Source organism: Halichoerus grypus, chromosome 12, assembly GCF_964656455.1.
Source record: "Halichoerus grypus chromosome 12, mHalGry1.hap1.1, whole genome shotgun sequence".
NCBI lineage: Eukaryota > Metazoa > Chordata > Mammalia > Carnivora > Phocidae > Halichoerus > Halichoerus grypus.
In genome coordinates, this window is record NC_135723.1 from 50,855,442 (window position 1) to 50,881,811 (window position 26,370).

Consider the following 26,370-nt stretch of genomic DNA (forward strand, 5'->3'; position numbering starts at 1 on the left):
ACTCCCTGCTTGGTGGGAAGCCTGCTTCTCCCTCTCCCACTCCCCCTGCTTGTGTTCCCTCTCTCGCTGTGTCTCTCTCTGTCAAATAAGTGAAATCTTTAAAACAAAACAAAACTGTTTCCCAGGGCTCTTATCTGGAAGATATAGGAAGTTAAGAGTAGGAGGCCTGGAATTTTATGTTTTGGCAAGTTTGGGATTATTTGAGTTGCCTTTGTATTCAGAAAGCCCCTGTGAAGGACAAATGCGGAAGTTATCGAGCAGTGATAATTTAAGACATAATCTTCCTGGTAGAGATATGAGCACTTACCAGCCAGGGACAAACAACAGATCAATTTGATGGTGAGTGATCAGAGAAATTCAGCACACGTGATGGCTTACCCAATGGATCTAGCTCTGCCCAATTTACTGTCTTATTCTCAATTTGCTTTTCCTCCTGCTCACTCCACTCCGGGCAACACTGATCTTCTTTCTGTTATTCTAACATGTGCACGTTCCCACCTCAAAGCTTTTGTCCTTTCTGTTCCCCTGCGTGGTATGTCATCCCTGTAGACTTTCACAGGCCTAGTGTCCCTAATCCTCTCTTAAGTGGTAGGGCTATTAAGAGAAAAAGCTAAATGGTAAACAAGGGGGAAGATTTTAAGTCTGTGAAGTAGACTCATTGCTTATATGACAATCGATCTCTAATATTCTAAAAGGGAGGCCATAGCTCTAAGCAATGAGTTATGCCAGTCATTGCATAGCATCTACAAAGATGTGAGGAAATTAAGGTTTTTCTGGAAAATAAAGAATGACGAATATAAAAACAGAAAGTCACTAGTTGAATAACAAATCTGGGTAAAAAGTATTCTTTAAAACCGTTCAATCACAGCCTTATCTTTTTTGATTCTTGCAGGATGCTCATAAGTAGAATCATCTGACTGTATCTTTGAGCATTAGGATTTGGGAAGTATCTTAATAAACACTAACTGAAGCCACTCTGAAGAAAACATCATTAATCATGTCATCTGATAAGAGATACTGTCAGTGTTACACTTAGAAATTTATACTTAGACTGAATTCCAGTAAATATCCCTTGTGTACATTAGGGATTAGGAAAATGAGGACTTCTTTGTTTACTATAAATTTTTAAAAAAATACTGTTTAGGCCTAATTTCTCATGGAAATCACCCAGACACATCAGATCTCCCAGTTGCAGAGTCTTTCTAGTCCAGTTCACTTTGCACAATGCTGCTGTATTGTCTTCCAGAAAGTACTATTTTCAAAAAAAAAAAAAATACTATTTTCATTTTAAAGCCATCTACTGCAAATATACTGAAAAGGCTATAATGGCTCTCTATTACTTTTTAAATAAATACAAAATCTTCAGGTTGGTATTTAAGACACCTACTTAGCTACTATTAAATTTACCCATCATTAGGTAAGGTTTATATCAATTTAAAAATATCAACCAAACCATAATAACTGACTGCTTGGTATATGGTAAACATTAAATAAGGTGTCTTGAAGATAAAAGAATATATGAAATATTCCCAATCCTTAATGACAATCCAAATTAATCTCATAAGAATAGGCAACACTATAAAGAATGATGTAAAGAAAAGGAGTTTGCAGGAGAGAGACACAAAGAGATCAGATATTGTGATGTTTGTAAAAGAAGTGGGCCTTGAAGAAAAGTAAGATTCAGTCAAGTGGAAGGTAACAGAGTCTAGTAGAAGTTAGGAGAATATGTGTAAAGGAATGATGGCAGAGGTTTGCAAGTATTTTCTGGGGCAATAAATAGACCAATAAGAACAGAGCAGAAAGTTGGTAGTAGTGGGCCAGATTTTGATGGTCATGCGTGAAAATAAAGGATGGGGTTTGCTGTAAACCATAAAGAGGAATTATTGAAAATTTTATTATGGCATTAAGGTAGTAAAAGTAATATTTTGGGAAAATAAGTCTGGCAAAAGTGCACAGAGAATCTGGAGGAGGATATTAGGCTAAGTGTTTACCTTAGATATTAGTTATTTATAAAGAGGCCTTGGCCCTTAAGACTTGCCTATGGCGGCAGAGAATGAGCTGTATCAGTGGGATGGTGGGGAAGAAGTTTGAGAAGGACCAAGAGTTGGGAGAAAAGCCCCTGTAGTACAGTGTCATAAAAAGTCAGGTAAAAAAGGGCACCTCAATAAGAAAATAGTTAACAATCTTGTAATGGTTTTCAGAAATGCCAAGGAGAATGAGGAAGGTCAACAGAAATAAAATAAAATAAAATAAAATAAAATAAAATAAAATAAAATAAAATAAAATAAAACAAAAGCGTAGCCTGAAGGGAAACCATCAAAAGATCAGAAAAGTAAGTAATTCCCATGTGATATAAAATATATGGAAACCAATTGCCAATAAATCCTAATAGAATGAAAGCACGGGAAGTTCATAGAGATAGATAGGATCCTCAAAAAGGAAGCCTTGTAGCAAATTTCTAAAAAAAACCTTCAGGGAGGTATTGGGTATTGAGAACGGTAATGATCTATGATCAGTCTGTTGAACTGAATGAATTTAATGAATATATTAAAGAGCAGTAGAATCGTCATGACTGTCTCTACCTTTAGACCAACAGGCTTCAGAATTTTGCCGAAAGAGATAATTCATGAGTATAGTTCTTAAAAGTAAGAGGGTAAGATTTCAAGGTGTGCTTTTAGGCTTGAAAGTTTGTACAGTTTACTGCCTTCTCCATTACAAGAGTAAAGAAGTTACTCCACATTTTCTTCCAGTGCTTTACAGTTTTATTTTTTATGACCATTTCTCCTGGAATTTATTTTTACACATCATTTAAGGATTAGAAAAAACCGGTTTCCCAATTAATAGTTATCCAGCATCATTGATTGATCAGTACATTATTTATCTAATGACATGATATGCCAATTTTGTCATATATATGCATACTTGATTGAATGCCACTTTGGCAAAATTAATTTTAATATATATACAAATATATATATGCATACACACCCCCATAGATACACAGTTGACCATTGAACAGCACAGATTTGAACTGCTTATCCACTTACATGTGGATTTTTCTAAATAAAAATAGTACAGTACTGTAAATGTGTTTTCTTTTCCTTATGATTTTCTTAATAACATTTTCTTTTCTCTTGTCTACTTTATTATCAGATATAGTATATAGTATGTGTAATATGCGAAATATGTGTTAATTTGGTGCTTATGTTATTGGTAAGGCATCTGGTCAACAGTAGGCTATTAGTGGTTAAGTTTTGGGAGAGTCAGAAGTTATAAGAGGGTTTTTGACTGTGTGTGGGGTCAGCACCTCTAACTCTCAACTTGTTCAAGGGCCAACTATATATATATATATATATATATATATATATATATATATATATACACATACACACATTTCCTCCCCTTCAGCTTCTAAGTACTGTTGTGAGCTCTCATCTGATAGAAGCTGGTATGTAGTGTGATGGGCTGTATAAAACAGTTCTTGACCAATAAGCATAAGCACACTATAGCTTTCAGCCAGAGAATCTGCTACTTTGCTAACCATAGGATGAATATATTCTGCTATGTGAGTTATTTACTATGCTATGGCCTCTCTTTCATTTATTTTGTATTCTGAGAACAGTTTGTCCAAAATGACTAGTTAAATGTGTGGAAATAACATTGGGTATACTTCATATATACAAGGTAATAGAGTTATAATGGTACTTAAAGTAGAAGTCTTGAAGAGGCTGGAGGTGCTTTCCAGAATAGAATCAAGTAAGCAGGAAGTTAAGGTCATCAAGAAGATAGATATTGGTCAGTGTCAACTTACATTAAGGAGCCCATTATAAGCATCACTACCATTTGGATTGACCAACAATTATATGAAGATACCTAAGGAAAAAATTGTGGCAGGAGTCTCATCCCCATTTCGGAGAATCTGAGTAGATTGCAGGAGTGGTTGCCAAGGCAGGATATCAGGAAAGCATCTCCATAGAGACTTTGTGATAGTGATTCTCCTAGAGAATTGATTCAGTTATGCTTCTTTTTCCAGTAACACAATCCCTCCATTAAAAAGGGTATGGGTATACTAAATTCCTGTAAGTGTACATAGGTCTGTTTCAGCAACCTAAATTCTGTAATATCGATTTATGCGTTCATTCCTGCATCAACACAACAGTCTTAATTCCTGTAGCTTTATAATATTTTAATATATTATAACACAAAAACATTTTGAAAAATATCTTGAATATTTTTATTAATTATTTTTCTAGATGAACTTCAAGAAAAGCTTGTCAAGTTTGGTTTTTTGGTTTTTTTTTTTAATCCTCTTAGGATTTTGATTGGGGTTACACTGACTAGATGATTTGAGAAAACTTTCAATTGTTCTTCCTCTCCAGGTTCATATATTCTATATCCTTTAGCAAACTTTTTTCATACCAGTCCTACAGTGTTGGGAGTTTCTTACTGGTTATTTTGCAGATTTTATTGCCCTAGGTTGTGGACAATTTTTTCAATTATATTTTAAAATTATGTTTTGCTGGTATTTAGGAGAGGCAATTACTTTATTTATCTTATGTGTAGTCACTCTCCTGACCTCCTGTAGGAACAGACAGATTTTCTTTTGATTGTTGGATTTCTTGTTGACAATAATGACATCCATAAATAAGGACAGTTTTTACTTTTTTTTTTTCCCCCAATATTGCTCTCTTCTTTTTCTTGCCTTATTCCACTGGCTTAGAAATTTGACTGATTGTAGTGGGAATGCATTAATTATATCTTTGTCTCTGGTGGATTTTCTTTATCAGGTGAAGCAAGCTTCATTCCATTCCTATTTTACTGATAGTTCTATTTTTTCACAGGATTGTCAAGACGACTGTAGTAAATCCTCTTTAGTGTATACGGTCTATGTAAATTTCTTTTTAAAAAATGTATGAAGACTTTTTGGTGACCTATTACTAGTTTTAATATCATAAATGTTTTCATTCATGCTGGAAAATGTGAATTATCTGTTTAGTTTCCATATGTAGTTATTAAAATATCTTGATTATTTATGAGAGTTTTGTTAAAATTTCCCTCTGTTAATGTAATTTATACATTTCTCCTCATACTCTCACTTGTTTTTCTTTTTATATTTCAATGTTGAGCTGTTAGGTGCATAAAGATTCTTGATGGTTGTAACTTATTGGAGGGGTTTAATCAGCAAAACATATTCCATGTTTACTTTGACTGAAAATCCCTCCTTGTTTCTTTCTGTGAGCATTTACTTGATATATTTTTCATCATTCCTTTTTATCAAAATTTTTGTTTGGGTTTATCTCCTGTAAACAGCTTATCATTAGATAATTTTGCTACCCAATCTAATAATTTCTTTCATAAAGTTAATTTAACATCTTGACTCTAGCTAATGCATTGACTTTAGTTTAACATATATTTGGTATTTGCTATTTGCTATATTTTCTTCCTTATTTATTTCCTATCTTCAGCTGGATTTTTTTACTTTGTCCATTGTGCCATTATGCCATTATAATTGCCATTATGCATTTTTTTTTATGTCTAGGAATTTTCAAGTAATTCATTGCATTTTTATCTTGCTTGTCCTTGTATTTTAGAAAACATATTTAAACACAGTTTTTGCTATCATGTAAATTATTTGTGTCCGTACCTCCTTCCCAAACTAGATAAGATTATTAATAGACCAACCCTAACATCTCCTAACCTCCCATGCTTTGTGGATATCATCTGGTATTTTATTTATAGATTTTAAAATAATTCACTTTATACTGTGGCTCAATTTTTATGTGAATTTTATCTTAATAGCTGTGATAATCTTCATAATAACTTCATGAAAAATTATTTTTATATCATTTTCACCATTATCTCTTTTAATTCATGTGTTTGTCTTAGTTGTATATATTTTTTAATTTTCAGTATGCTTAAGTGATATTTTCAGAAAGCATTCATGGTGGTAAAGTTCCAGAGTCTTTTAATATATTAAAATGCCCTAATTCTGCCTTCAAAATTAAATGATTGTTTGGGCAAGAAATCTAGATTGAAAATAATGTCCTTCAGAATGCAAAAATTTTTTTCCATTTTGCTTATTGCCTGGGAGATCAAATGAGAACTCTTAACAGTAATCTGAATACTGTTCCTTTAAAATCACCCTGTTTATGTTTTATATAATAGGAGATTTTAGGGCCTGTCTGCATTTTCTTGGAGATCAGAAATTTCATGATATGTCCCGATGTGTATTTTTTTTCCACATACATGCAGACATTTTATTAGTTTTCCCAACAGGAGGACAACAGTACCAATTTTTAAATATAAATCTGAGGTCCTCTGAGATGCCAACCAAATACAAGGAAGGACAAAGGTAAATGCTTAATCAAAAGGCACTATAACATCACCTAAAATCTATAATCATGGTGGCAGTAGGCTAAGATTAAGCTACAGCCAAAACATCTAATGCAAATGTTAAGAGATTGCATAGCAGGAAGTGGATTTGCTTTCCAGAGGACTGGCACACTGATCATTTGGACCCAACAGTATATTTGTCCCAGAAAAGGTCAAGGTGGTTGGAGGTAAAACTAAAAGTTACAGATACAGGGGCACCTGGGTAGCTCAGTCAGTTAAGTGTTGGACTCTTGGTTTCAGCTCAGGTCATGGTCTCAGGGTCCTGAGATCAAGCCCCACAGGGGGCTCTGCACTCAGTGGGGAGTCTGCTTGAGATTATCCCTCTTCCCTCTCTGCCCGTCCCCCCTCCCCCACCTGTGGAGAATCCCATATATATATTCTCAAAACAGATGGTGACAGATTCCTCTTCTTCCTCTTCAGAAGCATTGGCTGCACTTTGCAGCTTCCTCTCATGATTCTACCCAGGGGCTGTTCAAACTGAAGGCTGCTACTCTGGTCTCGCAATGGGTTTAGCATGGATCTTGAAGAACTTGTGACAAATGAGAGGGGGAGCAGCCCAGAGGAGGAGGAAGAAAAGGGAGTAGGGGATGGTGCAAAGGGTAGTGGTGAGGATGGTGGATCAGGTTGGCTGAAGTTGCTAGTTATCCTGAAGCATTCACATGTACTCTAAACTTCCCTAATCACTTTCAAACACCTCCACACAACACCCTTGAAGTCTGAAACCAGTAGCTGAGCTATAGTTAAACCTGCAAGGTTCAGAAAATAAAGAAGCCAGAATGAGACAACCCAGAGAGAAAAATCCCAGCAATTATCCTCAATCTGTCTTTCCTCAGTTTAAGATAAACTCTAATATACCTGAGGTGGGATGCAGAAAGTCACACCCGAGGAAGCTGGGTCTTCTACTGAACTTTCCATCCAATTCCAAGAAAAAACAAGGGGCAGGGTATGTTTTATTTTTATTTTACCTTATTTTATTTTAAAAAGAGAATAACTCAAAGTTATTCTATTATAAAGGGACATGGCTGAATAGGTAGGAAACAGATTCCCCGTTGTGAGTTCTCCTGATGGCTTCCGCGAGGATCATGGAGATGTCGATCACCTGTATTTTGGAGCAATGCTTCATCTTATCCTCCTGAGGTATGGTATTGGTGACTACTACTGCTTCAAAGCATGCACTGTTGATGCGAGGAATGGCCGGGCCAGAAAAGATTCCGTGAGTCGAGATCGCATAAACTTTGGTGGCTCCAGCTGAGAGAAGTTTGTCAGCGGCATGACAGATTGTGCCACAGGTATCAGCCATGTCATCCACAAGGATAGCCACACGCTCTCTCACGTCTCCCACTAGCACCATGCGGTCCACTTCATTGGCCTTCTTCCTTTCTTTGTGAATCAAGGCAAAGTCCACGTTCAACCTGTCTGTAATGGAGGTCACTCTCTTAGCTCCACCGGCGTCTGGTGAGACAACAATGCAGTTCCTCCACTCAGGGATATTCTCCCTTATCCACTTCAGGACAGCTGGCTCCGCATACAAATTGTCTACTGGGATATCAAAAAAGCCCTGAATCTGAGAAGCATGTAAATCCATGGTGATGATATGATCTGCACCTGCTATAGACAGCATATTTGCCACAAGCTTGGCGGATATTGGGGCCCGGCTCTTATCTTTCTTATCCTGCCGGGCATAAGGGAAGCATGGGATGACTGCGGTAACCCGGCTGGCTGAAGCGATCTTGCAGGCATTAATCATGATCAAAAGCTCCATTAGGCTGTCGTTGATTTCGCCACAACCACTCTGCACTATGTAGACGTCCTCTCCTCGCACGCTCTCGCCAATTTCCACGCAGGTCTCCTGGTTACTGAATTTCTGGGTGACCACCTTGCCTAGCTCTAGGCCCAGGCGGTCGGCGATTTTCTGAGATAAGTCCTGGTGGGAGCTGCCACTGAAGATTTTGATATTTGGCATTTTGGTCAATCACCCCAGGGACTCCTCGTCCAGCGATCACCGCTGCCGCCAAGATCCCAACCGACGTCAGACCCCGGCCTAACGAAGGACTTCCGGTTGTTACAGGGCGGTTACAGTCCCACTTCCGGCTGCGAGCTGCTCTAAGTTGACCTCGGGTCTTTAGAAAAAAATTCCTGTTTGGCACCCGCTTCACACTTCTAGACTAAAAAAATCAAGTCTTTCTTCAGTTCATGGATTTTTTTTTCTTCTGTTGGTGCCTGTAGTAGTGTCCTAGGGCTGCAAAACAAATTGAAACACATAAAAATGTAAAACTTCTGCAGCGTAAAAGATGTTTATGTTTAAAAGGGAAGTTACAGACTGGAGAAAATGTCTAAAATATATTTTAGGCAGAGTTCTTTCCAATCGAGTGAGGAAAAAGATGACCAAAACAGTTTGGAAGTAGTATAAATAGAAAATTCACAGGGGGACCGGGGGGGGGGGGGGGGGGGAGGCTGTGTAGGGGAGGAAGTAATAAACATATGAAAAAATGCTAGTAATCAGGAAAATGCCAATCATTTTCACACATCAGGTGGGCCAAAACTGTAAGATAGATAACTCCTCTATTGTAATAGAATGTGTAAGTGTGTAAATTTTGCAAGGGAAATTTTGTATAACCTTTGACTGCATGTATCTACTTCTAGGAATCTACTCAATAGCAATATTCACAGGCATCCCCCAAATCCCAAAATATATTGATAATGTTATTTATTGCTGTATTAATTCATTCTATCAATATTTCCTGAGGTATTCTGTGTGTCAAGTGTTGTACCATTTACAGAATACAAGATGGTGCTTGACAAATATGAATCTCTCTAGAATTATAATAGCAAAATCTGGAAACTAATAAATGTCCATCAATAGGTAAATTATCATATAATGTATTATCATATAATGTAAATTATCAAATAAGCAGCCACTAAAGAAACTGACTTATGTGTAGTCATATGGAAATATCCCCAAGATATTTCTAAATGTAAAAAACCCAGTCAAAAAGATATGCATAATATGAAATTTATGTATTTAATAGTAAGCAATAGTCAAAACATCAAATCATTGTGGAGGTTCTTTTTATTGTGATTATCTTTGGAGAGGGGAATAGGTTGGTGGGAGTTTGGGATGAAGGAGGACTGTCACGTTTTATTGCCATCTATCAACGTAGTATTTGAACTTCCATTACTTTTATAATTAAAAAAACACTAATAAAATATATAAGATGATTAAGTGTTAGCAAATTTTGAGTACATAGCTTCTAAAGTGCCCTGGGGGTTAGAGTAATGGGGAAAGAAGTGGAAGGGACCACAGATACCAGGAATTTCAATAGCAAACTGTGTCATAAAAATAATGGAGGCATCATATATAGATCATACACTTTTATCCTGCTAATTGTGTGTCTGACATTTGGTTCTGAAACATTTTGATTTAGCCTAAAATCAAATAACCATTTTTTCGTATTTTGAAATTACTGAATAATTTGTTGAATATATTTTCACGTCCCACCTTCAAGCTCCCCCACCGGATTGGGTTCACGGATGGGATAAGCTCAGGAATTGGATTAGGCAACAGAAATGGGTAAGATTTGGCATTGTCTGTGAAACACATTACTTTGCTGGAAAAAAAAAAAGTGTATTTATATTAAATGTGTTATTATTATAAAGCCATGTAAACAGCTATGTCAAAAAGACTAAACCAAAATGTCCTGCTGCTGATCCAATCACATCTCTCCCCAACATCAACTTCTCCCCAGTCCTCAATTCAGACTCTTCATGGTTGACAGTGCATTGTCAGCTCATTTCTGTCCACAACCCTCCATTCATGTTCCTTCCTATCATAAAATCAGCAGAACCATCTATACTATATAATTCCCATCCTCAGCCTGACTACATACAGTGATTTCTGAAGAAAATTCTGTAGCTTAATTTAGCAGCACTAAAAAGTACTTGCAGCTTCAATTAAAATGATTTTTCTCTTAGTGTTCTCAATGTGTCACACATTTTTCACTTTTTAAAGAAAAACAAAACAGATTTTTAAATAGACTTATTATTACCTAAATAGGACTGAATGCTAATGTAAACATTAAAAACACATAGTTGGTTGCATTTTCCTTGAGGTGTTAAGTAGGAGAAATTTTTGTCTTGCTGCTATTTTTGCTCCAAGTTCTGGCTGTTGCAACACCTCATAGTTCCAGGGATTTGTCTAAAATCATAAAATGTTAAAGATGGAAATGGCCTTCGAGACCTTCCAGTCCAACAACCCGATTGACTTACAGCTAGCCGAGGCCCAGAGAAATAAAGCAACTTGTCTGGGATCAAACAGCTAATTAAAGGCAGAGTGTGCACTAAAATATGGGATTCCTGAATTTCCAAATAGGGTTTTTCTCACTGTATCATTTTTTCTTTGAGGTTTATGAGAATGAAGGAAAAATTTAAAAGGCATGCAGAAAATTTTGCCTAAAAATGGTATTTTTTATTATCAAACAGCTACAACAAAGAGCAAAGTCCCAAACCTGAGACTGGAAAATTCTTTAAAAAATTATTTCCTGAAAGAAATGAACGATTGGCAGTGTCATGGAAATATCTTTATTACTCTGACATTTCTGTTATGTGAATCTATTGCAAGGGGATTTAGCTCCTGTTTACTTTGGTCTCTGTAGGTTGAGAAAGACATCTATCTTATTGGCTGTTTCGAACAGAAGTTACAGGTAGGAATAATGCCTATTGAAGAACACATTCTCTATATTTAAGACAGCATCCCTTAATAAATTACTCTGGATAAATAAATTGTGGTATAGAGAAAATGTCTACCTTTCTCCTTCCCAAGGCAAGCATATTTAAATGTCATCTCTACAGATCTGTGAGAATTGCTATATTTTGAAGGTCTTTTGAGTCAATACCCAGAATATATATATATTACCTTGGAAATAGTTTCTTGTTTTACTGATTATTCTTTTACCCTTCCCAATTCCAACATAAATAATTCAAAGAGAGAGCCCTGATGCAGCTTGATCAGCTAAGGAGAAAAGAAATTCAGTCAATCCTTTTAGAAAGTGGAGAAAAACAGTTGTTGTATTTTAAGTAGAATAAATGCTTTCACTAAACATACTTGCAGTTGACAAAATGCTAGATGTTTAGGTGGCAATTATAGTTCTTTGATAAACTGTCAAATCTTGTCACAACACATGTTACAAACAAGGACAGATTTAGATGTCCTTTATGACAGCTTTGTGTAGGTTGAGAATGTTTGGCAGTTAATTTCAAATAAGGAACATATTTTTCTTTCCAGCAGTTATCTGCTTGTTTATTAGGAAGAGTTTCTTTGTGCCTTTAATCTTACTCATTTGGCTCACAGTTCCAGATCGTTATTGTAACATTACCTTACCTCATTTATTTTGCTCATAATAATCATCCACAATACTCTGAGAAAATTTCCCACAGAGCTTTACATTGGTAGAAATGCTTTAAAGTTTGTTTCGTAATTTTTTACAATTAAAGTTGACTACTGTGTGCGTTTACTGAGCTTTTAGTTGGAAATCTGTCATTTTATACAATAGATGTGAAGATAGTGATTAGGTAAACAAAGCTGAGTGAAACAAATAGGAGAAAAGGAGAAAATTTTCTGATTCAGAAATGTCACTTTAATTCTGAGGGTATTATTGTAGACTCATGAGGGTATTTTTGAAACACTTTCAAATTTAAAAAAAATTCTGGAGAACTTGAAAATCCTAGTATGAAATAATAATCTTGGAACAAAAATGATGTTACTTGTGCTAACTAATATATAATTGCAATAATAGATGAAGCAGTATATGGAGAGGTTCCGTAGTTAGTAAATTGCAAATGAGAAATATCTCCCTAATATTTATGTGAAATATTTTTAAGTCTTTTAGAGCAGGTTTTGATGATAGATCTTTCTCTTCTTGTGTAGAATATTAGTTTCATGAAATTAGTGAAAAGATACTCATGTTAATTATATTTTGACAAAACACGAGGTCCATTGATGCTATTCAAACCTATTTTAAAGACATTTTATTTTTTTCTTTTCAATTGTGACCATTTATTTAATCCTCATAAAAAATATTAAGACCAATTGTCCATTCACATAAGTGAAAAATGAGTGAGGTGTGCTTTGGAATGGTTCAGTGGTTCTCAAACTTGAAGGACATCAGGATCTCCAGGAGGGATTGTTAGAATATACATTCCTGAGCCCTGTCCCCACAGTTCTTGATCAGTAGGTCTGGGATGAAGCCATAGGCTTTGTGTTTCTACTAAGATACCAGGTAATGCTAATGCTGCCCTTCTGGTGACCACACTTTTGAGAGCCACTGGTTTATTTCATTGACATTTATTTTGCCATTTGGGAAAATCAAAGGTAGAGTCGATTTATTTCTCTTTGACTCATTTCTCTAGCCCTTGTGATGTGGCATTTTTATTTTGCTTCTAGATTTTCTCTCTTCGTACCCTTATTTCTCTGTGTATGATATCACATAATTCTATAAGAACTAGAAACATACACACTTCAACTTAAAATACCTGTATTATGTTCCAGAAATATTTTGACAAGTACATGTAGAATATGAACTCTTATTATTTTGGGGATTTAAAAAATCCATTGGGGGGAAATTGGAGGGGGAGGCGAACCATGAGAGACTATGGACTCAGAAACAAACTGAGGGTTCTGGGGGTGGGGGATGGGTTAGCCCAGTGATGGGTGTTAAAGAGGGCACATATTGAATGGAGCACTGGGTGTTATATGCAAACAATGAATCATGGAACACTACATCAAAAACTAATGATGTAATGTATGATGATTAACATAACATAATAAAATAAAATTTAAAAAAATCCATTGGGCATTTGAACATCTAAAAACCAATTTTTACCTATTAGCCTCATAAAAATGGGGTAAAAACTAAAAGGCTCCCCTATTTCTTATTCAATTTCCCCTCCTTGAGTTTCTTACAGTATTTGCCACTGAGAAAGATCTTTTTGTCATACTCTGAAGACCACTTGGCTATCATAAAGATACTAAGCATTGTATAGGGTAAATATTTGCCAGTTCGATTTGATGTTGCCCCTTGGGAGGAAATCATTGTGTATCAGTTTATTAAAAAAAATTAAGCAAAAACAAAAGAATTTCTCCATCAAATATGTGTTAGAATGAGCAAAACCTTAAGGCCTCCACATTGTTCTTCCTCAAGGGTATCTTGGCTATTCTTATCCCTTCATACTTGCACTCAAATTTTAGAATCAGCTTTCAAGTTCCACTAAAATTTTTGTTAGATTTTTATTGGAATTGCATTAAATCTATGAATCAGTTTGGGGGAAAATTGACTTTATAATATTGAGTTTCCCACTCCATGAACATACTATTTCTTTCCATTTAATTACTCTTTAAAATGAAACTAAATTTTCATAATTTTTATGTAGAAGTCTTTCCTTATAAATATTTTTCTGTATTTTTTTAGATATTTCCAGATATTTAATTTTTACATGATTTTATTGGTATTTATTAAAAATGGTTTTTTTCTAACCTTTACATAGGAATATACTTGATATTCTAAATATTGCATCCATTATTAAAATTTATTTGTGAGTTTTAACAGTTTCTCTAGAAGCCATTATATCACCTGGAAGTAAATGGCAATGATGGCTCTTCTCTCTGTTCCTTGTACTTCTCCCCTGTCTGGCCTTTTACCGGTGGCTAAAATCCTCTGAAGTCAGATTGACTAGAAGTAGTGACAGTGGTCATTCTTGCCTTTTTCCAAATCTCAAAAGGAAAGACCTTTAATATTTTACCATTATGAATGATGTTTGTGTGTTGCATTTTTAAAAAATATTTATTTGACAGAGAGAGAGAGAGAGACACAGTGAGAGAGGGAACACAAGCAGGGGGAGGGGAGAGGGAGAAGCAGGCTTCCCGCTGAGCAGGGAGCCGGACGGGGGGCTCGATCCCAGGACCTTGAGATCGTGACCTGAGCCGAAGGCAGACGCTTAACGACTGAGCCACCCAGGCGCCCTGTGTGTTGCATTTTATCAGAAAATACTCTACTAGATTAAGAAAGTCTTTTCTATTATTAGTTTGCTGAAAGTTTCTGTTTTTTGTTTTCTTTTCTTTAATCAAGGAAGGGACTTGAACTATGCCGAATGCTTTTCCTGCCTCTTTTGATATTATAATATGATTTTCCTGTGTTTAACTTCTTAATATGGTAAATTACAGTGATTTCTTTTCTAATGTTAAACCAACCTTACATTCATTGGATAAACCCAATTTAATCATGTTATATTATCTTTTTAATATATTGCTTGATTTAGTTAGCTAATAGTTTAATTAGAATTTGTCACATATCTTTATGAGAGAATTTGGCCCATAATTTTCTAGTCTTTCCTTATTGAGTTGAGAAAATCAGATTATGCTAGCTATGTATGAGTTGGAAAGCAGTTCATCTTTTTCTGTCATATGGAAGATTTGTATAAGTTATGACATGTGGAACTGGGCCAAAATATTTTTGACTACTTATTCAATTTCTCTAATGGTTATCTGTTATATTCAGGTTATAGGTTATCGGTTATATTCAGGGTTTCTACTTTTTTGTCAGTTTTATTAAGTTTTTTTAAACAAAATTCCCATTTCATCTTGATTTTCAAATTTACTGACTTGATGTTTTCCATAATATCCTTTTATTGTATTTTTAGTATCTGCAGCAACTTTAATATGATTCCCTTTGTCATTTCTAGTATTAAGCTTTTGTAACTATTCTTGTTCTTTTTGATCAATTTCATCAGAAGTCTATCAATTTTATCAGTCTTTCCAAAAAACTAATGTTTGAAATTGTTGATGCACTCCCCACTGGCTGCTTGTTTTAAACTTTGTTGACTTTAAGATTATTTTTATTTCGTTTCATCCCTTCTTTGTGTTTATTTTGGTGTCCTTTTTTTAAACTTCGTAAGATGAATGCTTAGCTTATTATTAATATTTAAAGCTATATTTTTTTCTAAGTAGTGTTTTGACTGAAGATTTGTGTGTAATTTTTTTTAAAAAAACTTATTTATTTATTTGAGAAAGAGAGTGTGCGTGAGAGCAAGTGGTGGGGGAGGGAGAGGGACAAGCAGACTCTGTGCTGAGTGTGGAGCCCAATGTGGGGCTGGATCTCACGACCCTGAGATCATGATACCAGGCTCCTCTGTGTGTAATTTTTCATAGTATTTCCGTGGATGTTCAGGGAAAATTATTTTTCAATTTTAATGGCAATTTCTTCTTTGTTCAAGGGTTAATTTTTTGATTAACAAATGTATAGGACATTTTGATATCTTGTTGTTTATGGCTTCTAGCTTAATGGCACTATTGTCAGAAAACATGCTCTAGGTGTGATTTAAAGTCTTTTGAAATTTGCTGAAACATTTTTGTGATCCTAAGTGGTAACTTTTCATAAATATTCCATGTGTGCTCATATGTACTCTGGAGTGGTTAGGTACATACACATTAGACGTGGTTTGTCTGCAATGTTATTTATGTCTTCTGTATCTCTACTGATTTTTTTTGGTCTATTTCATCAAATACAAAGAGAAATACGTTAAAATTCCAACAGTGATTGTTGGTATATATCTGTATCTTTTATAAAGCTTTTATTTTTCTGTATTCTGAGGCTTATTGGTTATCTTACAAATTTGTTGTAACTTTTTGATGAATTAAGATACCATTTTGAAGTATAACTGTTTTTTCAGTAAGACCTTTGCCTTAAATTCTATTTTGTCCGGTGGTAATATAATTACGTTAGCTATCTTTTGAATAGTATTTGGTTTATTTTCCTATTTTTTAGTTTTAGCCTTAATGTATGTGTATGTATTAGCAGTGTTGCTAATAAATGCCATTTAACTTCATGTCCTTTAACTTGATTTATCCTTTCCTGACACGGAGTGGCCAGGTATTATCATTTTCCTTCCTTCCTTTTTTTTTTACTTCCACAATCACATTATTATTGTTGTTTATATAATCAGTATTCATTTAGGTATATCTACCCACGTATTACTCTCTTTGCCCCTCTTTTATTCTTGAATCTTAAGTTTCCGTTTGGAATAACTTGCCTTCTGCTTAAAGTACATCCTTACAAATTTTCAGGGTACTGCTGGTGAAAAATTCTCATTTTTCTTTGGTGTGATATCTTCATTTTACCCGCATTCTTGAAAGATATTTGTGCTAGGTGTACAGTTCCAGGTTGTCAGGTATTTTCTTTCAGTGCATTGAGGCCATCATTTTCACTTTGGATTTTGTTGTGTTTAGAACTCAGCCTCCTTTGAAGTTACTCCTTTGAAGGTAATACATTTTTTCCTTCTAGCTGCTTTTTAAGATTTTCCTTCCTTCCTTCTTTTCTCCTTCCTTTCTTCCTTCCTTCCTTCCTCCCTTCCTTTCTTTCTTTTCTTTTTCTTTCTTTCTTTCTTTCTTTCTTTCTTTCTTTCTTTCTTTCTTTCTTTCTTTCTTTCTTTCTTTCTTCTTTCTGATACAGGTTCACTGTTATGAGTCTAGGTATGCAATTTTTTAAAGTAATTGCATGTTTGAGATCCATTTGGTTTCTTGAATCTGTGGATTGGTGTTTTTCCTGGGTGGTAGACAAAAATTCTTCTTACCTTTCTTTAAATATTAACCCTGTCCAATTCTCTCTCTTACTATTGAAACTCTAATGAAACTTAAAATATACCTCTCATTCAATTTTCTATGAACCTTTCATAGCTTTTTTTTTTTAAAAAAGTGTTTTGTTTTGTTTTGTTTTCCTATGCTGGATTCTGAATCCCTTCTTCGGACCTATCTTCCAGTTTACTTACTCTTTTTTTTTTTTTTTAATCTGGGTCTATTATGCTATAAAAACAGTAGATTGAAGTCATTTTTTAAAATATTGTTTTAGAGGGGCGCCTGGGTGGCTCAGTCGTTAAGCGTCTGCCTTTGGCTCAGGTCGTGATCCCAGAGTCCTGGGATCAAGCCCCGCATCGGGCTCCCTGCTCGGCGGGAAGCCTGCTTCTCCCTCTCCCACTCGCCCTGCTTGTGTTCCCCTCTCTCGCTGTGTCTCTCTCTGTCAAATAAATAAATAAAATCTTTAAAAAAATAAAATAAAATAAAATATTGTTTTAGAGCAGTCTTAAGTTAAAAAAACGGAGAAGGTAAAGATTGTGAGGATGTGTGGGCCTAGCCTCCCTGATTATCAGCACCACTCACCAGAATGACACTTTGTTTTTAAATGAAGGTTGAACCTACACCGACACACCATCATCACTCAAACTCCATAGTTTACCTTAGGGTTCACTCTTGATGTTGTACATTCCATAGGTTTGGACAAATGCATAATGACATGTATCTATCATGATAATATCATAAAGAATATTTTCACTACCCCCAAATCTTCAGTATTTTGCCTATTTGTCTCTCTTCTCCCTCGCAACAGACATCCACTGATCTTTTTAGTGTCTTCACAGTTTTGCCTTTTCCAGAATGTCATATTGTTGGAATCATACAGTATGTAGCCTTTTTAGATTGACTTTTTTCTCTTATTAATATACATTAAAATTTTTTTCACATCTTTCCATGGCTTGATAGCTCATTTCTTTTTGGTGTTAAACAATATTCCATTGTTGGGACAGACCACAGTCTATTTATCCATTCATGTACTGAAGGACATTTTGGTTCCTTCCATGCTTTGGCAATTATGAATAAATCTGCTATAAACATCCATGTGGAGGTTTTCATGTAGGCATAAAGTTTCAACTCCTTTGGGTAAATACCAAGGAGTGTGATTTCTGGGTCATATGGTATGAGTGGGTTGAGTTTTATAAGAAACTGCCAAACTGTCTTCCAAAGTGGCTGTACCATTTTGCATTCCCACCATCAATGCATAAAAGTTCCTGTTGCTCCACATCCTCACCAGAATTTGGTATTGCCAGTGTTCTAGATTTTGGCCACTCTAACAGGTGTGTATAGCTATTGAGTTTTCAATTTTAGTTATTGTATTTCTCATTTGAAAACCTTTGTTTAGTTTTGTTTTCAATTCTAGAGGGGCAGTTTTTAGAGTTTTGTTCTCTGAAACTATCTTCACCCTTTTTCTTCTATCAATCTAATTTTTTAAACCTAGTAAAATGGATGTGTCATAAGATGTATCTGGTAACTCCAATGTATGAAGTTTTTTGAATCTATATCTGCTGTCTATTTTTCTTGCTCATGTTGGCTTTTTTCTTTTGTGCTTGTTTATGTTTAACTATGTACCCTCATGACATATGAAATTTTTTATGAGGAAACTTCTTGAAGTCTAGAATGAAAGTTTCTTCTTCCAGAAAGAATTTGTTTCTGACTCCTGCATGGAGCTGCTATTAGTCTGGGACCACCTGAAACCATGTGGAGCACTCAAGTTTCCCTGGACTATCCAGAGGATATAACAACTTCTCAAGGATCCCCTCCTCTCAACCCTTTCCCCCATCTTTCTAACAGTATTCTCTGCTGTCCATTCTGTTCACAACAATGGACATCCCTCTCTACTATGGACTGTGGCCGCAGGTTTACTTCTGGTTCACCATTATTCTGAAGATAGAAAGCTTTTGGGTCCCAATTTAATGAGTAGAAGGTCTCCTATGAGACTCCTCCCCTTGGGCAGGCCCTGGGCCTTAGCTTCCATCACTCTTGATCCATGAAGTCTATAAAACTGAAGCCCACAGATAATGACAGCCAGTCTTAGCTCTTGAATCAGGAAGTTAGGATGAGCCTGTGCTCAGATTCTCTCCCTGAGGGCAGAATGGTAGAGGCAGCAAGCAGCAACTGCCACTGGCAAAGAACACCTGTCCTGGGGGGAAAAGCCATCTCAGGAAGATTAGTGGTAACAGAGGCTGCACCATGGTAGCTGATGAAGAGGCTGGAGTGGACAAATCTGCAGGATCTTGTATAAGTAACAGAAACCTGTAGTCTGAGGTGTTATCAGAAATAGCTGTTGGATGCTTTCGGACAGGGCTAACTTTTGGATTTACCTAGTGTAAGCTTGTGACATTGTTGTTGTATTTACAGTTCCGACGTGGCTTTCCCATGTCTGCTAGGGCCTTTAAAATCAAGGTTATAATTACATTTCTGATCAACTCAGAGTTGGTGATAAGAGAGACTAAAGGCATATAATGAATGTATATTCTATATACTAACTTCTAGTAATTTGTCTTTTTAAATGTTACTTGCAATTGTTGACTTTAGCAGTTTACTTCACCAACAGTCACTTTTTGTGTAAATACATTCTGCTTCATATCCTTATATGTTAATTTACTTCTTATCAATTCAATTCATGAGCTCTCATTTCAAATAAACTACAATGAAAAACAAGAAACAGCTTATTAGTGTCAATCTGTTTTCTTCCTTTCATAGACATAAGAAAAGAGATTTTGCCAGTGGATAAATGAATTTATGACAATAAGCTATTATTTTATTTCTTGAAATTATATATATTTTTAAAGCCATGCTTTATTTTCATTAACTTTGGAGGGTCCTGCTCTGTGTTTGGAGCCTAGAAAAAGAGTGATTAATGATGTTTCCCAGTATGAGGAGTAGAATGGAAATGGTTGATTTCTCATTTCCTGTATATTTAATCCAACTGCAGGGAGGCAGTTTGATGTTACAAATTTGCCCAGAGGTTCTGGGGCCAGACTGCCTGTGTGTGGATCTTACCTCAACAGCTTCATATCCGGGTGGCTTTGGGCAAATCATTTAACATATCCTTGCCAAAGTTTCCTCTTCTATAAAATGGATAACAACAATAGTACCAACTTCTCAAGACTGTGAGGATTTAATAAGTTGAGGAAATATAAACCATTAATAATACTGCCTTATATTCTATCTGTGTATCTCATGTACTTTATCAATGTTAGCGTTTCTGTATACAGGATATAGAGAGATGTTGAAAATTTTGAAAAGAGATAGCAGAACTGGTCTACGTGGAGACCTGTTCCAGATTTTTTGGCACTTGCTATTTATCTTCTTCTTGGAGGGGCAAGACCAGTGTAGCAGAACTCGCAAATTATTGCTTATCCCTCTCTCTCTCATGGGGCTACAGTGACCTGTGATGAGAGGGTCACATGCTGAAGGTATGCCTCTTCAAATAGTGCACGGTTCCACCTGACTCTTTGAACTAGAGTGAGTCTTTACCCATGAATTCCTATGTCAGGTGAAAGCCAGGAAGTCACTGTCATCTTAGTGCATCTTTATGGTAGCAGGCTCTCTCCATATGTAACGATAGATAAAGGTCCCCGAAAAAAAAAGTTTAGTCATATGGCCATGTGGAAAATTATTGGCTAACTAAAAGAGAATGGCTTCTCATTTTCCTTGGTTTATCTAATAGGGATTAAGCATATTTTAACTATAGATCCTAAAACCTTTTGACTATTTCAACATTTAATTCTTATAACTATATATTCAGTCTCCATTTTTAGTATATTTTATAGCAATAAATGGTGATTGGGAAACATGATCTTTCTGTCTTGAGATTCTATGATAGTAGACTATTTCTCTCAGCAAGACATCACTGAAACATCTTGAACAAGGAAAAATATGCCTTATTTATAAATATCTCCAGGGAAGGAAATTCCACAGACCCTTTTGTTGGTCTGCTCTTTCTAAAAATATAACTCATTTGGGAAATTCTATTATATCTCATTTAAGTCTACTCTCCTAAAGTCTAATCTCATTCTTGCTTATTCATTCCTCAACAAAGATGAAGAGCAGCTGATACCATCCTCTTCATATATTTGAGAACTATTATTAAAAGATTCCTTTGCTGCATAATCTCATTTTGTCAAGGCCTTCATTAGAGTTTCTATTTTTATAGGCTTTGATCATTTTTACTGCTGTCTACATCTCTCTCTTAAATTTCTAAATCCAAATAATTGGTGCTCCTGTGGGTCTGACCAGTGTTAAGTATTACACTAGCTATGTCACCTCACATTCCTAATGCCTAATGTACTATTCATACATCCCAGTGTCACACTTACTTTTTCAAGAACAGTAAAAGCATTTCAATGGAGGTGATACATTATCTCTGACCATGTATTTGTGTCACAGGTAAACTAAGGTCATTTGAAAACAAGCACCCTCCCTTCACACACACACAAAAAGAGCATATCTTGATTGTAAATTTTTTCTAATTAAAGAAGTTCTTTAACAGTTGTTAAAAAACAGCACTATGTTCCAGAGCTACTCGGAGTTAATTATGGTTTATTACACATTGAAGGAAAAAAAAATCACAGGTTGCAAAAAAAAAAAAAAAAAAAATGAATAGAAGTGATTTTTAGCAATTAATTGAATTATATATTTTTTTAAAAACTCAGTGTGTCTGAAATAAATAAACAGATCTTGGGTTGAATTGTTAGATTTCACCAGTGATATATTTCTAATTTTTCTACTTTAAATGTGGATTGTAGGCATAGTGTTTGTATTTGAAGTCTGCATCTGTCATTAGTATAGTTAAATAAAATTGAGATAATTATGTTATGAAACTGGAACCAAAATTGGCAAGGTAACTCAATGAAATTTAATATTTCCTTGATTATTGTATTAGCTCTCACATTATTTCTTGAATTTATGATTAATTCAAAGAGTACACGGCACAGATTGTTTTCTTATTTTAACTCTGTTTGCATGATGGTAAGTTTATGATGTTGTTTTGTTGAGTGACAGAATTTTACTTGCTTCTTTCACTTGTGTCTTTGTGTGTTTAAAAAGCTTTTACCACTTTTATTTTTTTTGAAGATTTTATGTATTTAGTTGAGAGAGAGAGAGCGTGAGAGAGAGGGAGAGAGAGATCACAAGCTGGGGGGAGGGGCAGGGGGAGAAGCAGACTCCCCGCTGCACGGGGAGCCCGATGTGGGGCTTGATCCCAGGACCCTGGGATCATGACCTGAGCCGAAGGCAGATGCTTAACGACTGAGCCACCCAGGCACTGGAACTTTTACCACTTTTAAAAAACATTGCAATCAGAGAAGATTTTCATTAAATCCTTTCCATAGTTACCCTCTTGCTGATGAAATCTTTGTTTACTTTTCTTTGGGAGGTTTAGATTATGGCCAACCATTTACAGCATATTCATAATTTATTTATGACTCAAATAAGACCAAAATAAGACCAAATTTATGACCAAAATAAGACCAGAAATTAGTGAAACTTAACACTTGAAAGGTTCCATATGTTTGGATGTGCTCAGATTATTATTTTTTCCCTATAACTAAGTTACAAATCACTGAGATGTAACTTATGTGCAAGCACTGTATGGGATTTCATGAATATTTAGTGCTTTGTTTCTATTTCTAAGTCTGTGAAGTTTCATAAATCAGCACTGTTTTTGCTTGGTTGCTACATAGCTGTGATTTTTGTGCTGTCTCTTCTGTATTATAAAGGCTGAGTTTCATACGATTTGCATATGAAAATAATTTCTGGTAGGTAAGAAACAAATTATGTTGGTTCAATATCAAGGGTTATGATTTCAATATAATGGAAGCAGGAAATACACATTTAAATTTCAACTTAAATCTCCAATTCCTTTATGTTGCTTACAGGTTCATTAATAGTGGATCTTAATAATCTATTTCCTATTTCATGAACTGAAATCCAAACTATTACCAAATATTTTCTGGCTGAAAGCTCCACTGGCAATGTTTCCTCAGACTTTATAAGTGTAAATATGGGTCCTCCACTATTTATTGGGGTGTCACGTGTTCTAAACAAGTGATTTCTAATATGGCCAATCTCAGTGTCATCTGGGTTGTTTTCTGAAAATGTAGATTTCCAGACTCAACCTCAGGAATTTTTTTTTTTTTTTGAGTTTTTTTTTTTTTTTTGACTTGCATTAAAGCAGTGATTCTCAATCTTGGCTGCACATTAGAATCCCCTGGGAGCTTAAAAAACAAGACAAAACCAAAAAACCCTGACACCTAGGCTCCATCCTCAGAGATCCTGCTGTAATTGGCTTTGGGTCATCCTAAGTCCAAATTGAACCCTGAGAGCTTTTCAGGCTGATGTCACTTTTGAGAAACCACTGTTCTAAACAATACATTTCTTAATTAGAAGTATGGTATTCGGAGTTTCTTATGGTGCATATGGATTTGGTTTACAACCTTATTATTTCATTACCATCTTCAAATATTTCTCTTTTTTTTTATGAAGTTATCCTGATAACCCCTGGGAGAATCAGAAGCTGATACTTCCAACCAAATTCTAGCATGGAGAATGTCTGAGCCTGTTTACCTCACTAGGAGAAATAGAATAACTTCTTTGAAATGTACTATAAAAGCTGGATTGCCTTCTTCCCACCAGGTGGAGAGCCTACAGACAGGAAGATTAGGGATGACAGAGGTAATAAATTGATTTTCCTGTGCCCAGGACAACCAGAAGGCCTACTTTAGCTTGAGTTGGCTCCTTGAGCCCTGGTAATAATATCTAACATTTATTGAGTACTTACTATATGCTAAATGCTTAGAATCCTCACCATAGCCCACTGCCATTTTACAGGACAGGAAATAGTAGACGTACGGAAGTTAAATAACTTTCTCAGAGTCACAGTTATTATGCAGTAAAAGCTGGATCTGAACCCAGACAGTCTGACTCCAGGGCCCTGTTGGCTGTCTATAACACTACCTTGACTAACTAGCTAGACCACAATATGGTATGATAGATATGAATGAAGGGTATATAAGCAGATTGAAGTCCGATCTCATGTAAGCAATGTAACATGTACAACTTACTTGACTTCTCTTACCTTTAATTATCCCATGTGTAAAATGGGTAATAATAACATCTTCTTCCCAGGGTTATTATGAAGCTTTTAAATAAAGGGCTAGCTTGGTACCTGGATTATAGAAGTACTCAGGAAATAACTTCTGTTTTTATAAATCAGCACAGGTTTTATGATTCCAAAAACATAGAAATCTTAGATTTGGATCCATTACGATTCTCCTAGTGGGTAGGCTAGATGGTAGTTCCACTGAGTATACATGGATTAGTTGAGGTTTATTCTAACCCTGAAATTCTCTAATTTTCATTAATTGTATCATTCACCCAAATGCATCATCTTTACTTGACAAAATTCTTCTGGTCCTATCATTATGGTTAATTGTTTAATTTGTTAAATAAAACTTATTTTTTCATTGATGTGTGGAAGAAAATCAAAGCTTCATTCTTATGAAATATACTACTTTGAGTACTGAGTAGAAGACTCTTCCTGAGGATTAACACAATAGCTCACTTGAAAGTCCCATAACATGGTGCCACATAATATTACTGAAATGGGAATCAGAATAGTTGGAATTCTAATCTTCCCAGTCTTCCTTTTCTAAATACTGAGCAATTTCAGGCATGCTCATTTAACCTCCCAAGTGTTTGGTTGTCTTATTTGTAAAATTTAGAAGCAGTATTATTTCATAGTGATGGTTTCTTCTCACTCTAATATTATCTGATTCTGGATATTACAAAATAGCGACAAAGATGTATTTATATACGTGAACTGTGTATATAATGGGAACTGCAGTTCTCACCCACTAGTTCATCTTTTTAGTTCCAACAATTTCTTCCTTATTCTGAGCTTGTCTGTTAAAACGAAGAAGTAAGATTCTGTGATTTCCAACTTTTTATGATTCTATTAATTTTTTCTCCATTGTCAGCCATTTGCCAAAAATGCAACAGCCCCAGTACACATCCCTTTCTCGGTTAGAGTTCTAACAACTCCTGGAAAATTACTTTATCTTCTATCATTTAGTAGTTTTATTACCTGATTACAGTATTTCTCAAATATTAATTCTTAGATATGTATTTGATTACACAATGAAAATCTTTTCCTAGTTCACACACATACAAACATATATAGAAAATTGAATTAGAGGAAATACTTTTAAACCTCTGACACCTGGTACCATTTATTTGTATTAGAACAAAATATGACAGAGTCCTACTTAACACAGAATTATTTATGCTATAGCAGAGTGCTTCTCAAACTAACTGTGGAGAAGGGATAGTTCTTTTTGTTTTTTTTTAAATATTCAATCCATTGTAGACCAATTCTTTTGTAAAATACAATAAATGAATTTCTAGAAAAATGACATTTTTAGAAAGACCAAAAAAACCCAATTTTTAAAATTATTTGTTGCAACAGACATAAACTTATTCTGTCAAACTGACCTAAAATTATTTCTCTCACATTTTTGTTCTTAACATCTGTATGGCTCACTGACCAATAACAAAGAGTTCACAGAAGGTACTGATCTGTGGATAAGACATTGATGGGCTGCCTGGGTGGCTCAGTTATTAAGCGTCTGGCTTCAGCTCAGGTCATGATCCCAGGGTTCTGGGATGGAGCCTCGCGTCGAGCCCCGTGACGGGCCCCACGACGGGCCCCACGTCGAGCCCTGCGTCGGGCTCCCTGCTCAGCGGGAAGCCTGCTTCTCCTTCTCCTCCCACTCCCCCTGTTTGTGCTCCCTCTCTCGCGCTCTCTCTCTCTCTCTCTCCCTCTCTCTGTCAAGTAAATAAATAAATAATCTTTAAAAAAAAAAAAAAAGACACTGAGTGGTACTGGTCTTGAAAAGCAAGTTTGGTTTTTTATCATTTTTGTAAGTTTGAAATTCTTTAGGAAAAATAAATTACAACACCTACAATGCTGTGATATTATAGTGAAAATATTCACCTGTTATTTACAGGAAATATTTTTTCTTGTAATATTTGAATAACAGTGAAATGTAAACTGTAACTTTTGAACCTTAATCCCTTTGCTTCTCTCTTCCTTATTCTCCTTTCTCAACTTGTAATATTTCTTTAAAAGGCTAGGTTAGCTAGATCAGACAATCTCAGCATTCAGTGACTGGATCCTTCAGGTTCGTTCCATGGTTAAAATGTAAGTAGGTATTAAGCCTCACCTGTATTTAACTTTAGTGGAAGCAAGTTGTTCAGATCCATTCCTGATAATGGCTATTAATGACCAGGAGGAGAAA

The 26,370-nt window shown here is 35.4% G+C and overlaps 1 protein-coding gene across 1 annotated transcript; it reads right to left on the bottom strand.

The window, feature by feature from the left end:
• Positions 1-7,399: 7,399 nt before the first annotated feature.
• PRPS1L1 (phosphoribosyl pyrophosphate synthetase 1 like 1) lies at positions 7,400-8,356 on the bottom strand. Its single transcript, XM_036120261.2, has one exon. The coding sequence runs from the start codon at positions 8,354-8,356 to the stop codon at positions 7,400-7,402; it is 957 nt and encodes a 318-aa protein (XP_035976154.1).
• Positions 8,357-26,370: the final 18,014 nt, after the last annotated feature.